This window comes from Buteo buteo, chromosome 20 (genome assembly GCF_964188355.1).
Source record: "Buteo buteo chromosome 20, bButBut1.hap1.1, whole genome shotgun sequence".
Taxonomy (NCBI): domain Eukaryota; kingdom Metazoa; phylum Chordata; class Aves; order Accipitriformes; family Accipitridae; genus Buteo; species Buteo buteo.
This window is the reverse complement of record NC_134190.1, coordinates 8,389,600-8,405,166: the sequence shown is the minus strand read 5'-3', so window position 1 is coordinate 8,405,166 and position 15,567 is coordinate 8,389,600. Positions and strand designations below refer to the sequence as shown.

Here is a 15,567-nt window from a genome sequence, read left to right as displayed (position 1 = left end):
TGACAGTAACTTTGAACCTGATTTCCCAAGGAACTGAGACTTACACAACTGTACTGTGAGGCCTCCCCTTCCTAAACCTGTGAGTCCATTGAGCACTTCAGACTTCAGAGAGCTACACAGTTCTCAAAGACAGTAAATTCCTATACATCTTGTGAAAACTGATTGCTAGAGATGGATCAAAATTAGTGCTACCACTAAGGGAAAGCCAGTTGCAGTTCAGCCAGTTGGCCAATCACCATGGTTATAATGAACAGGCAATCAGCACACGATTATTTCAGCAACAGCATATGTTGCCACATTCTCAGCCAAACTGGCAAAAGACATGGGAAGGCGATGGAAGAAGTACTTGAGCACTGAGGGTGGGAAGGACTGAGGAATGTGGGAGAAAAAAATAATTTAAAAAACTTAGTTCCACTGTTCACAGAACAACTTACTTTGGTATCTTAAAACTGTAGATTTTGCCTTGGATAAAGGAATGTATGAATCTCTTATGCAGAAGACGTATATGTACTTTAACACAAGCAATTCCTGCCTTTTAGTGTATATTTCTTTAAGTGATGATTTATTTATAATAAGATGCATTTTACTGGAGAGAAAAGAGCCTATGTTTCATTTGTGAATGAAATGGAAAGCATGTTGTTCTGCTTTATAGTCCCAAGGAAATGTAAAGTGAGAGCTATTGAAAAGGATTTTCAAACAGGAGAATGAACAGAAGTAGGTGTTGCATTCTTATTCTGGTAATGACAAAATGGACTAATGGCATCATCAATATGTGTATGTAAACTGAATTCATATGAACTCAACAGAATCACTAATTTTAGTAAATAAAGCTGGATTGTTTTTCATCTCCCAAAGTCTGTTCTTCAGCCTATCTGACAACTTGAAGACACTGAATAGTCTATTTAAAATCAAATAACTTTTGTGAAAAATAAAATTAAGTGTCTGGTATAAATCAGATAGCTAAGATTTTCCTCTGCTATTGCAAAAATGAAAGAATTACAGTCATGACTTTAATTTGTACATGCACACACAGGTATACCTACATACATAAAATATGATGTATATTACATTATTCTTTTTTTATTAGTCATATTTAGGCTCTTCATAGAAAAAAAGGCATGGAATCTCATGCTGAAATAAATCTTTGGACTAACATGAATATTTAAGGCTGAGAACCTTGACAAGACCTGATTTCTACTTATACAATAATTCCATCAGTAATTGCTGAATATTTAAAATCTTGTATGTTTGTATGTACTTGAGTCTTCATTTGCTGATATTCAGAAAGCATTTTCAGAACCCTTAATATCAAATGAGCTAATTTGAAATTACTGCATTACTCCCAGAGATTGATGATTTAGTGGAAGCAAAAAAACATAGCACTGCCTGATTAAAGCAATACAGTAAAGGTATTACAGTAAGAATGCTATTACAGTAAGAATCAAAGAATCACCATCTTAGTTCAGTCTTCCACACAAAATCTGGGGCAACCTCTGCTTTCAAAGATCTGCGTCTTCAGTGTACAGGCCACTTCCAAAAGTTGTACATATGAGTAAAAAGGAAGTAAAATGAAGTCTTAAATGGTCATAAGCTGAAAAATTAATATGGTATTCCAAACAAACAAGGTTATACAGACATCACCGAATCAAAGAAAGGTTGAACTTGGCAGGGACCTCTGGAGGTCATCTGGTCCAACTCCCCTGCTCAAGCAGGGCCACCTAAGGCCAGTTGCCCAGGACCATTTCCATGCGACTTTTGAGTATCTCCAAGGATGGAGACTCCACAACTTCCCTGGCAACCTGTGCCAGTGCTTGTTCACCCCCACAGTGAAAAAGTGTTTCCTGATGTTGAGAGGGAACCTCTTGTGTTCCAGTTTGTGTCCACTGCCTCTGGTCCTGTCACCGGGCACCACTGAAAAGAGCCTGGCTCTGTCTTCTTTACACCCTCCCTTCAGGTATTTATACACATTGATAAGATCTCCCATGAACCTTCTCTTCTCTAGGTGAAACAGCCTCAGCTCTCTTAGCTTTTCCTCACAGGAGAGATGCTCCAGTGCCTTAAGCATCTTTGTGGCCCTTCACTGGACTCTCTCCAGTATGTCCATATCTTCCTTGTACTGGAGAGCCAGCACTCCAGGTTTGGCCTCACCAGTGCTGAGCAGAGGGGAAGGATCACCTCCCTTGACTTGCTGGCAACACTCCTCCTAGTGCAGCCCAGGATACCATCAGCCTCCTTTGCCACAAGGGCACACTGCTGCAGTTCCATAAATGCAGGCACCCACATATTAGCATTTGACCTCTCTGTCTCAGTGTTTTTCATATGAACAATATTTGTCTATGCAATGCACCTTGATATCCAGCAATGACAGCTACTTTTCAAATAAAAAGTATACCTTAAAAAACAAAACAGAGAAAAGAGAGAGAGAGAGAGAGAGAACAGACAAAGCTTTAAATCAAAACTCGCCTATGCAATTCTCAGGTCCACCCTGAAGCTATGTAATTTGAAATATGGAGTACTTTCCAGGAGGAAAGCTACTTGCTGTAGCTAGTAAAGCAACTCTGGGTTGTCACAACAACTGTACATAGACAGATAAAATAAATCAAACTGACAAAATGCACTAATAAGAAAGTTCTGCAACAGTACAAGGACCATTATGACTATTTCATTTAATTCAAACTGAATTATGCTCAATAAATAAAACATAGTGTGATGATAAAAAAAAGCTGTCTCCAAGCTACTTACAGCATAAGTGGATTAGATTCTATGCTTAATAGGCTAGTAAACATCAGACCCATAGAAACTGAGGAAAGAGAATTCCATTTCAAACACTGAAACAGTATGAAGTTGACAATTGCACAGAATTATTAGCCAAATGCTAGGCAGTCAGCCAGAAGGCTTCAAAAAAAATTGCCTTAAGCAAGAGCAGCAAAGAAGGGGAGGAGTTAATGGTAAAAAAAAAAAAAAAAAGAGGTAATTAAATTCACTCATGGGATGATATTTGTCGCCAGAATGACAGATGATTAAGATGTTGTTAATGGAAAAAAATCCAAAACCCAAAAGCTGATTTAAGATAAGAGGAAGTCAGTGAAATTAGCAGTTTAGTGACAAATACAAATCTAGAAAACTCCTCCATTAACAGCAAAGGGACAGCCATTTTATTCTGTTAGTCTGTTGTAATTCCCTCTAGAGTTCACTTGGATAATGAGCGATTAATGTCTGTGTGTATAAAACTAAAACTGTGTCCTAATTGGGTTTGGCTGAGCTAATTGTCTCTGATCAATAAAACTGACACATAGTATGCTTGTCCTTCAAGAATCTCACTCTGGGCCTCATTCCACTTTCCTCAAACCATGCTTCTGACATCCAGGGGAGCAGAAATTGGTCACGTTAATAGAAAATTGAAAGTAATACATAAGAACTTAAATAGAGCAGTAAGCACTGGGGAAATGTGTATTTTATTCGACTAAAACCCCCTTGTGCTTCATGACACATCCCATCCACTTGCAGCAGTTTCCTAGCATTTTTGCAGTCCCTTCTCCGCAAAGAGCATTTCTGTTGCTTCACTTAAACCAGCACAGAGACACCAGTAGAGCCTCCTAGTGCTGACACAGTATACAGCAATAGAAGGGGAGTCCCTCCCGGAACACCTCCAAAAGACGTAGGCTTTGCTGAAGTTCTCCCCCCCGCCCCCGTAAGTGTAGCTACAGTCGCACCAGCATTTTCTGGCACTGCAATGACAAGGAAAAACCATGAGTTTTTCCTCAAACAAGCCAATTATGCTTTATAGCCTAGGGGAACATCTAATCATATGATACGATGCCTACTCTAGTAAAATTATACACAAGAGCAACAAAAAATAGCAGATGCAGACACAACATAGCTACTTAATACTACTCCAAATATTATTGTACAGCATCATTCATACTTAATACATCTTTTTAATTTCCTTGACAACTGGGTCAAGATTAGTTATACAAGCTATGCAGTCTACACAAGTATGTCTTCTAATTCACAGGCTAAACCTGCCTGAAACAGGCAGCTGCTGTCTATAAGATCACGGGATCCTCCTCCCAAAGACACAGCAGCATGTCTTCTTCTGAAATCTATTGTTATGAAGTGCATCCCCTCAGATCATTTCAACAGTAGTGACAATGTAAGAGACATCGGAAACAGCGTAACCTAGTATTCTGCTAAGAGGCAGGGACATGAGGCTCTTGTCTCTGCTTTCTTTCTGAACATCGTCTGCATTGTCCATAAAAATACAGGCGAACCAGTGTAATGCAGATCTCCCCACCCCGCTTAACGAGGAGAAAGGAGCTTATGAAAGCAACACTGTGACTATGTCAAATACCAGGTCACCACTACATACTGAGCCTGATGCCATTCAAACCAGTAGCAGTTTTTAAGGTGTCCTTCTGAGACGAAATAAGCCATGATTTGTACTTAATACATCATCAGTAATATTTTGCTCATTTAAGATGCGTGCACTTCCAGAGAAATGAATACTAGCATATTTCTGTTTTTCTATACACAGCTATGCCCTCTAGTGGAACTGGCTAATCCACTACATATTTTGTCCTTTTCTCAAAACCAGCACACTCAATCTGAACTACATTGAGTAGCTGGAGTTATGATCCTTGCTTTCTTTTAGGAAGCTGTTGTATTAACTTCGAAAAATTTAATTGTACAGAAGTTTCAAGATACTGAAAGAGTACAAATTATAACATTTTAGATAAAGTCCTCATTTTTGAAGTATCTTTCCTATGATAGAAGAAAATCCTGGTTTGTGGTCTTTTAGATAATGTCAGAGATGAGGTCAATTCAACTAATTTGGTAAGAGACAATGAGCAGAAGTAGTCTGGAGCCATTGCGGATCTATTCCACTGATACTTTCTTAGCAAGAGCACATAAAAAAGACAGAAAACTTCAGTAAGAGTAGAAAATATAGTTTCAGTCCTAACTTTCATTTGCAAGCTCACTGGTGGAGAAACAGCCAGAGCACATGATCTTATTATGCACTACCACACCTGACAGGCTTCAAGCAGAGGCAGGTTTAACATTTTGTCTTTGGTTGCCTCACTGAGAACATCAGCACTGAGGAAGGGATGGTCTTGGCTGACTATATGAAAAAAAGCAAAAAGATAAAAGACGAGGAATAAAGTGAAGGCAGAAAAGAGGATGTGGGGAAAGGAAAGATAACAGAAGCCCGTGTCTTGCATTCTAAGTTTTCAAGCTCTGCCACCTTCAGTGGTGACAGCAAAATTATTGTTCCCATCTCCATGACTGAACGCAGCCATGATGGAAGATTAAGAAAATACAAAGTCTGAATCTGGGTAGGTTTCAGGAAAGGAGAGGAACAGCAGCCGTGTTGAGATGGTCACTCCTTTCAGGATGTGTTTTCCCACTACATCCAGTCAGGTATAACTACAGGCTGCCCCTGAAAATGTCTGTCCTCAGGTATGTGCTCCTGTCCCTTCTCCAATATCAGATTCAGCAATTAAGATCCTGCAGAAGGGATCTGTTCAGCTTCCTAACTCTGCTAAGCCACCAATTCCCTCCACCCCCAGTTTTTCCCTACAGATGAGAAAGGTAGCAATTAATCGTGTGTTCAATCACCAGATATGTAAGGAGACTGGGAGATGAGGTCCACAGAATTTCACCATTATTTATCTCTATCACTATGATGTGCCCCCCTCCAAAGTCTCATAGGAACAGTGAAACTGAAGTAACATAATGCTTTGATTCTTTTGTACTCCAGTTAAGTCTCATTTACAACACACCTATCTGGGCTCATCAGTTCCAACTCCATTCTATTTTTTTAATCACTATCTTAGTGTAGGGTACTATACATACAAACTTTTAGTTTGGACTAAGCCAATCTTCAAATTTTCTCCGGAAAAATATTAAATATAGAATTATAAATAACTTTCTTTCATGCTATCAGAAAGATGGTTCATCAAAAAGTTAACATCTAAAACAGGTCTTTGAACCTATATTAACCTGGAGATTAAGTCCCATACCTGTTCTTGTGTGAAGCGAATTAAGAATATTTTTACTTGTGGGACAGAAATTATTCTTTCAGTTCTCACTAGGATTGGCAATGATCACTGTCCGTATCTTCTTGTGCTAGTTTCCCGGAAAAGTAAACAAAAAAAACCCAAACCAACTTGCTTTATTGAGATAAAAAGATATTCTCTATTCATATAACAGAAAAGCTTTGTGTCGTGTGCAGAGACTTTATTACATCGCTAAAGCCCAAAGAGTTAGTACAGGTAAGATCAGAAATTAACTCTTATTAGGAAGCTATAAAAGTTAATTTGGAAAAGGGAGCTCTTAGAAGCTGCTAGAAATGGTAATGAGGCCTCAAGATTTGTGAGACTATGACAAGACAGTTCTTATGATGTAATGCTCAAATTTAGTTTCCACTTATATCATATGACCCTGTTGAACCTTTGGGCACATGAAACTCTTCGATAGATACCAACCTTTCTTTTCAGCATGCAGTGGAATTCCTGCAAGAAATGCTGAATCAGACCTTAACACACAGTTTCATTGTAGCCTTTATCAATTAAAATGGTAGTAGTAGCATTTTAGAATTAAAGTTCATCTCAAATATTTCTAACATTTAAGCTTTATATCAGTACAGAACTAGCTAGAAAAATAAACTATGTATACAGTTCAAGAGCTAATGTCCACTAGTCAACTTTTAATCATATTCTACAGATTTTTTAAAATAAAAATTTAAGAAATTTGCACCCAAAACCTAAAAAAAAAGAGATTGTTAAACCATGCTTATGGTTTAACCATAAGCCATCCCTCTCCCCACCTATCCCACTGCACGCGTGACAACGATGTCAGAAGGTTAAAGCAAGTACTGTATCATTTGACACAAGTTGCTTCTAGGGAGCCCCACTGATCAACACTTCAGTAAACTTCCCTTGCCTTGTGTCAGAGCCCTGAGGGCACTTAATGGCCCTCACTAACCTCACCTGTGGCTTCCATCCACACCCTCTAACCATGGGCCTGGGAACCCCTCCTGAACTTAGACCTGGGCATTCAGTCTCTGCTTGAGCTTTGTTGTAGGGGTGCTGGTCTCCAGCACTGCCCTGCCTGACACCTTAAACCATTTACAATTGCATGCACGAGTTTTTGATGTGGGAAGTAGAACTTGGATTCAAATTCACAACGCGTATTTCTGAAAAAGAAGCAGAGGAGCTGGTACTTGGTTCTGATGCAAAAGTCTGAGCTTTGCTGCCTGCTTTAACTGAATGGATGTTGTGTGTTATTTTGCACCACTTGCATTATTTTGAACAAAATTGAAAATGGACCAAGAATGAGATTAAAAACGTTTAATGAGAGCAGAATTCAGTTCCGCTTCAAACATTCAAAATTATATGAAGGCAAAAACAGTTTCTACCAGCAAGACTGTGGAGGACAAAATTGCTTCCACAAACCTGAGAAATTTTGAAGGGCCAAGAGTTCTGTTTACTACTTCAAGTCAGTTTGGAAATGTCATATTGAAGGCTATCAAGTTAACTGCACTCAAAAGCAGAGATCAAGACATAGACCAGATAGACACCTAAACAAACTAAATTTCATGTCAGATCAGCAGAATGGGCAAGTATTTAAACCCATCTTTCACTGCAGAGCTTAATGGGCATAAGCCTAGTCTCTTTGCAGTATCACTCCCTCACAGTAGTCTTAATGCAAAGTCAATCTAAATCAGGTTGTCACTAAAGCCTAGGAAAAGGTGGAAAAATGCAAAAGCAGGACTAGGGGTGACTTTGGGCTGCTTAACCTGTTACAGAAATGTAGCCTAACTTATATCTCTAAGGGCTGCTGATCTAGAAAAGTAAAGAAATCTTCATTTTGTTGCAGAGACCAGTATAGCCACTTACAGAACACTTGCATAAGATTTTACCTGTGCTAGTATCAGAGAAGCAGAAGAATAAACTAGGAGCTCCTGGCTCAAATTCCGTCATAATATCAAATAACCAGCTGTGAACTACTTTATTATTAAATGAGCAGAACAGGTCATTGATATTAAAAAGTTACTTAGCATTAATTTTATCTCTGGAAAACTTGATCCAAAGCCCCTGACAGAATTTTAGGTGTCACTGTGTTGAATTAACACTTGAAGGATCTGTTCCTGTCTCAAAAGCTTGCCTTGCTGTCTGAAAAAGTAATAATCCATGTTGGGTCAAGCAGATGAACAGTTGTCATACCACATAAATGCTGTGTGTTAAATTAATTGCTATTGTACATTAATATTAATTAACTAGTAAAAATATGTAACTTGTGTAGGGCTCTGAATGAAGCCATGTAATTCAGCTTCAGTGATGGAAATGCTGTAGCTCTGCACTTTCTGGACAAACTGGGGAACATCCAGATCAGACCAACAAGAATAAGAAGTTTGGAAAGTGACGACAAGGAGAAAAAAAAATAATGAATGAGGCTTACTCATTCTAGAAACAAAAAATAAGATCAAGCTAAACATGTGACCTGATAACTTAAGGAGTTTGCAGAATCTCCTTCATTTTAAGTTCCTAAGAACCAGTTAAACAAAACTCTACATAGTGCATTTATAATTCACCACGGCCCTTGACCATAGCATGTGCTTTTAGAAGTCTCTTCCACTCCTGTATTTCTAGGATTACTGTGACTGTTAACACTATCTCAACACATTTCTTTTCCCAGATTCTACACAGACATGGCAATGAAATTGTACAAGACAGCAGTCTTTGAATAGTTCTTTTAATTGCAAAAGAAGCAATGGAGTCTAAAAGTGTATACTCACTGTGAATTATTGGAGCCACTGCTGACAAAAACATTCACAAGAAAATTGAAAATATGTAACACAGAAGAAATTCATATATCTTTTCAAAGGAAAGGTGAAAATTAAAGGTTAAGACTACTGCTTTGTTTTCTGAAAACTTTAATTCCCATAACATATATATTACCTAAGGCCAGATTGCACAGCTTTTGTCAGCATTTGTAATGCATGTCTCTGAATACATCAGAAAAAACTTGTTGATTCACGTCCTTCCCCTCTTAGTCTGGAGAGCTAACCATCCAGGGAAGTGGAAAGTTGCTACTTTCAGATATCATTGTTGGGCCACGCAAGAGAAAAATACTGTCTAAATGTCATATGCTCTTTTACAGAAGTTCATACGCAGTCTGCCATGGAAACAGTCTTTCTGACCTCAAAATGAGGTGAGATACATCAATTTCAATGCTTGAAATGATCAACCCAATCATTTTTCTTTTAGCAGGCATTTAGCTTTTAACATGTATTAAGGCCACAGAGCAATACTGGTTTTCAATAAGCCACATCAGAAACAACCTATAGGTCCCATATTATTCTAAAAGCACACAAGCAGAGAGTGAATGGGATTATGGTGCCAATTTTCCAGTTGACTGGATGTACCTCAAACCACTCTGAGTATACTTCTGCAGTATCAGATGACACACCCAACAGTCCCCCTCTGCGTACATTCTCCTTGTAACAATTTCAGTGTTCTCTGCTTTTTGGGAACTTTTAACCAAAATGAATTGGACAACAATAAAATGCTTTGACTTTAAATCTCAGTGCTTTATGTAAACAGTGAAGTCTCAATTAAATGGAAATTTAAGATTTCCCAGATTCATCTAAATCCTGGGTCCATGTTCCTCAAATATTAACTGAAAACACACAGGGTGGGAGACTGTCTTCCTATTACTGTGACTGTAAATAGAGTCATCCAGAAAGACCAGCCAATTGTTCTGAAAAGGTCTGATTCCATAAACTCTCTCAAGATTAGTTGCATGACTCATAACAGTTTTTATCTGAACAGATAGTACCTAGAAGCTTAATTAAAACTTTTCACTTACATTATTTACTATTTGTAGTAACAGCCACCTCCCCCGCGCACCTTTTTTTGTCATTCTTTTTAAGAATCACCAATATCTATACAAGCTTGGCAGTCTCCAAAGAAACCAGCAGTGGGCCACACAGACAAACTTACAGTTCGACTACCTGCTTTGCAAGGACTTTTAAGCATTATCATCTATCCTTTACGCTAAGAACCCAGCAATCCTAGGGAGACCCGGCGGTTTTGCTTTCCATACTTCTAAGATTTTGTTGCAAAACGCGATTCCCCGAGTTCACTCCTACGCTACTATCGCTGATGTCAAAATCATTAAGGTCAGGGTCCCAACCTGCCAAGGAGCTTACTGCGGTCTGTTAAAAAGCCTCTAGCTGCAACTTCAGGGATCCACGCGCTTCTCAAAATCTATCCTTGAAACGGCCCGAGCTTTAACCGCAGCTCTGCCCGGCATTACTCGCACACCGGGAAGAGAAATCAAGGGACCTAGCTCCCCCTCAGCAGCTCCCCGGCGACCCCGACTTTCTGAGGTAACTCGCGCCCTCACGCGCCGCGCCGCGCCCCGCCCCCGCGAGGCCCCCGCCGGAAAAGAGAGGGCGGGCCTTCCGCTGGGCGCGAGGGCGGCGATTAACCATGGCAGGCTGGCCGCCGCGCCCGGCACCGCCCGCGGGCTGAGGGGGAGAGGGAGGAGCTAGGCCCCGCCCCTCCCCTCCTCCCCGCCCCTCCCCTCCCCTCCCCTCCCCTCCCCTCCCTCCCGGCGCTGGCCTCCGCCGCCGGAGAAAGCCGGGACGATGCTGGAGACGCTGCGGGAGCGGCTGCTGAGCGTCCAGCAGGACCTCACCGCTGGGTGGGTAGCGCTCCGGGCCTGGCCCGGTACCGAGGGGCTAGCGGGGGGAACGGGAGAGGGACCCGCAACCGGGCGGGGAGGGGGAAGCAGGTGACCGGAGGCCGGGACGGGGGGGGAGGGCGGGAGGAAGAGGAGGAGATGGCGGAGGCGGGACGCCCGGGGGGGGTTTGTCCTTCCCTCACAGCGGCTGCTCGGCGGTGGCTGTGCTCTCACCGGGGCTGGGAACGCGGCTCCTGGGTCTAATCTACCCCCTCTTCCACACACACAGAGGCTGCTTCCCGCCTCGGTTGAGGGGCTCATGGCGGGCTAGCGAGCCCCGGCAGCTGCCTGTAGCCCGCAGCTGCAGTCGGGAGTTGAGGGGAGGAGGTGCCTTGGTGTTGGGGAGGCAGCTGCGGTCGGGCGAAAGGAGGGCTGCTGTTCTGAGCGAATGAGGAAGATGTGAATGGGGTCAATTAACGCGCTTGAATTTTTTATGAAGTAACTGACCTTCAGGGTTTTATGGATTAGCGTAATTGCTTAAAGAGCATTGCTGTACTCCGTTCGGCAGATGAAAAGCGTTTCTTTCCTTGGAAGATAAGTTACTGGCACTTGGGGAAAAGAAGTGCAGGATAAGTGCAAGGAGCAACCCCTTGCTTACATTAAAAAGTAGAAGGATATCTTTCCTACGTTGCCTCACAAGGTTTTTTTTTAGGTAGGCTCTGTATCGATGCTATTTTTAGTACAAGCAGGTGGTCCAAATGAGTGTTGCTGGAAGTCGGTGGATAGCTAGAGAACAAGGTCATGCCTGTGCTGCAAAACAGTTGCTTCATAATGAGCCACAGGAGAGTATCATGTTGTAATCAATTACTTTTTAAAACTATGTGGTCTTTGGCTATGTTGAGGCTGCCTTATAATACCCCTATGGTGAATATTTATATATAGTGATAGATGTCTGTGTATTCCAGAAACTTAAAATAAATAGCAAGTAAGTCATTATAAACTAAAATATCTACATTTTGACCCATTTACCTGCAAGCAATCTTTTGCAGGAGGAGGAAAAAAAAAAACCCAAACCCCAACAGAATAGTGAGCTGTGTTTATCTGTGCTCAGGCAGTAGTTTGTGTGCTTCTGCCAGCTTGAGCGATGTGTCTCACACTACCTCTACTTTGTACAGAAACACTGCTGAAAGGAAGTTGATATTGTGTAGTCTAGTGATAAATACTTTAACCTTTACTTCTGACTGCCTGGCAGATACTCCAGTAAGAGAACCAGTAGTGACCCAGCATTTCCTTCTATCCCTGCATACAGAGGAGTGCTGCTGTTACAGGCTGGGGTACATACTGGGGAACATGACAGAGAAGAAGAGCAAATTGCAGAGCTTTCTGCAACAATGGTGGTCTTCCTCAGTGTGCTGTGGTAGTTGCTACTTGGCTTGACTTATTAACAGCTCTCTAAACAGGGAGTGGACACCTGCCTTAACATGTATTTTCTCAAATTGTCAACCACCTATTTTGCTATAGAGCTTTGAGTGTCTTTGAGTTGCTGGAAATTGGTGGTGGTCGAGACTGGGGGAGTGACTGGGCTCACCCTAGAAGCGGCCTGAATAGTTGTATATTAGGGTGTTTCTTAGTCACTGGGTCACTCAGGATTACGTATGTCTGGAGGATATCTTTGGAGCTCATGGCGCATTTTCATCTTGCTTGTGTCTGTGTGTCCTTTATTTCTTCCTAACCCTTGCTGTTCTGGACAGCTGGGACTCCAAAGGGCATAGAGGCTGGGGACATCCATCATCTTGGTGGTCAGAGAATAGCAGAAGGTTTTGGTTTTCACTCTGCTATGCCAACTTGACTAGCATATACGGGTTGTCTGAAAAAGAGTAAAGAGTGGAAAAGAGGTGTGTGGGGTGTCATTTGTTTTCAGTTAGGGTTTTAGGGTTGGTTTGTTTGTTTTGGTTTTTTTTGTTTTTTAGGAGCAAGGTACTAGTTTAGTTTGAAACTGGCCATAGTTGAAACAAACCTCAGATATGCTCGGTAGCAGTGCATTGTGGTGATGCTGCTGGAGATTCTGATAGCTGGCAGAAGAAGGTTGTGCTTGTGCTAGTTTTGTGTTGACAGACTTATGGCAAGTGGGTACAAATATCTCTGTGTGACTGTCATGCTTTTCCTTAGCATGTATGCCTTCTTGTAAAGGGTGTTCTTCAGGATTAGATTGATTATTTCTATGCAGATCTTTAATACCTGTCTGCTAAGGGAACAGTATCAAGAGCTGGATGACTTGGATATATAGCTCCCATTAAGCTTTTTGTACCCAATTGCTTGACGCACTTGTAGAAAAATCATAATTTAGAAGCAGTGTGGGTGGAAATAATTTTGTATGACAATCTCCACAAAACTAAGTGAAATTTGATTCATTTGTGAAATAAGCTGAAATAAAATTAAGTATAATAGGCTGGAATTAACACATTATGTGTTCAAACAAGTTGTTCTCTGTTTTTGGTGTTGGAAATGTCTGATGGTTTGTGTTTTGATTTGTAGGTTGAAGACTTTGGGTGACAAATCAAGAGAAGCAAAAAAAAGCAGGCAGAGGTACTTCCGAACATCTTAATGTATAGCATTGATCTAGGATGTTCTTGTTAAAGAAAAATTTGAAAGTGGCTCATATATGATCCAGTTACAAAAACATTTGCATATAATTTTACAGAATATTCTTTTGATAACAGAAAAGCTTAAACCTAATATTGAAATGCATCACTTAATAGAACCTTGATTGATAGGCCTAAAGAATTTCTGATGGCCATCAATCAATTTATAAACGACTGTTTAAATTACATGAATATTCAGTGTTATTGTACAACTTTATACAAGATTCAGGTTGCAGTACAGATGCAGAAACCTAATTGTTTACAATCTCTGTAAATCTCATGTACTAAAATTGTAATTCAGGGTTTTTTTAGTGTAACAGAAATATGAGCCTTTTTATTGTGGAAAATGTATGTATAATGGAGTACTTTATCTGTTTTCATCTCTGTTGGAAAAAGATTTAAGAGTTGTGGTGGTTTTTTATCCTCTGCATTTTAGTATATTGTTCATTCTTTCAACTTGTGTAAACTATGGGGAGAGACTACCTAACATCTGTAAATGATGTCTGTGAATGTTGCTTCTTCAAATAAGCTCAGATGTGCTTTAGTGTAAAGCATGTTCTTACTAAAACACAGCATGCAGACACAAATTAGTTTTAAAACAAGCCCTGAACAAAAAATAAGGCATCTGAAATAAACTGTATTATGTTCTGAAGCTTGATGGTTTGGATGTAAAGGTTTTTTAACAGAAGACTGGTTATATTGACAAGACACAGAAACTAAACTAAGAATGGGTGAAGGTTTGAATAAAACTGTTTTAGGCAACTGCCTTCTTTGTATGTTTCCAGTCCACAATATTTTGGTTCATCTGGTGTACTGTAAATATCCATCACTGAGAAAAGCACTGGGTGAACCAATTGGATCATCACAAATAAGGGAATGCCAGGGTGACTTCTGCTTTGCTGATGAAGTTCTGGAACAAATATAGCTTAGCTTGATTGTAAAGATGGCTGAGAGCTTGTGGGTCAGGATCAGAGGAGAGGCCAGTAAGGGTGGTAACGTGATGGGAATTTGTTCCTGACCATCTGATCAGGGAGTGAATGATGTCTTCTCTAAAAAACTTGAGGAATTCTCTGTATCATTAAACCCCTGTTCTTGTGGGGGCCTTTAACTTCTTTGACATCTGCTGAAAGGACAAAACAGCAGGATGCAGTCAAGAAGCATTCTGAAGGATGTCAGGGATAACTTCTTGATACCCACTTCATAAATTCTTTGGCATGCAGGAATAGCCTTAGGAAAGCCAGAGCTCACCTAGAATTGACACGTAGAAGAGATGTCAAGGACAAAAAGAAGAGTTACTAGCCCTGCATTGGAAATTAAAAGGCTGAACAAAGAAAATGTGGGATTGCTGATGAATGGGGTGGATGATTTAGTGACAGCAAATGTAAATGTTGATGCTTTTGTTGCTTCAGTCCTCACAAACAAGGTCTTCCAGTGGTCTGTGCTTAGTGGAAGGAAGACTGACCAGTAGTGGATGAAGGATTGATTTGGGGAACTTGACCCATAAAAGCCCATAGGGGCCAAGAGGTATTTCATGAAATTCAAGAGGTATAAATCCACAGTCTTTCCCTGGGAAGAAAGTATCCCCTGCCACAATACAGAGTGGGGCTGACTGCCTCGCAGGGAAGCAGCTTTGCTGAAAAGACGCTGGGGGTCTTGGCAGAGAGCAACCTAAATGTGAGCCAGCAACATGCCTGGCAGCAAGGAAGGCCAACAGCTTTCTGGACTGTATGAACAGGACCACGGGCAGTAGAATTGAGGGAGGTGATTATCTCCTGCACTCAGCACTCCTTAAACCACATCTAGTTACTGTGTCCAGTTTGGGCCTCCAATGTGAGAAAGGCATTGATAACCTGGAGCAAGTTTAGTGGAGGGCCACCAAGATGGTTGGGGCTGGAACCCTCTGTGTATGAGGAAAGGCTGAGACTGGGGCTTGTTCAGCCTGGAGAATAGATGACTTCGGGGAGACCTAGCAGCAGCCTGTCATTGCCTATGGAGAGGTTATCAAGGAGACTGGTGTGTGGTAGGAACACAAAAGATGATAGGCATAAGTTGAAATGAGATGTTCAGGCAGGAAAAGGCTAGAAGGGAAAGCTTTTTCCTCATGAGGACAGTCAAGCAGTGGAACAGGTTGCTCACAGAGCCCATGAAGTTTCTGTCTGTCCTCAGAGGTTTTCAGGTTGCAACTTGACAAAGCCATGAGCAAGCTGGTCTGATCCCATAGCTGGTCCTGCTTTGA

At 41.1% G+C, this 15,567-nt stretch overlaps 1 protein-coding gene across 2 annotated transcripts in view; it reads left to right on the top strand.

Moving 5' to 3' along the window:
• The first annotated feature begins 10,558 nt into the window (after positions 1 to 10,558).
• The window catches only part of DTNBP1 (dystrobrevin binding protein 1), a 69,851-nt gene continuing 64,842 nt past the window's right edge, over positions 10,559 to 15,567 (top strand). Inside the window, exons 1-2 of one of the 2 annotated variants that reach the window (XM_075052296.1) lie at positions 10,559 to 10,710; positions 13,225 to 13,275. In XM_075052296.1, the coding sequence (XP_074908397.1) occupies positions 10,655 to 10,710; positions 13,225 to 13,275 (107 nt within the window). In that variant the 5' untranslated portion in view covers positions 10,559 to 10,654. The remainder of the gene's footprint in view (positions 10,711 to 13,224; positions 13,276 to 15,567) is intronic. The other variant, XM_075052295.1, reaches the window with a different exon arrangement.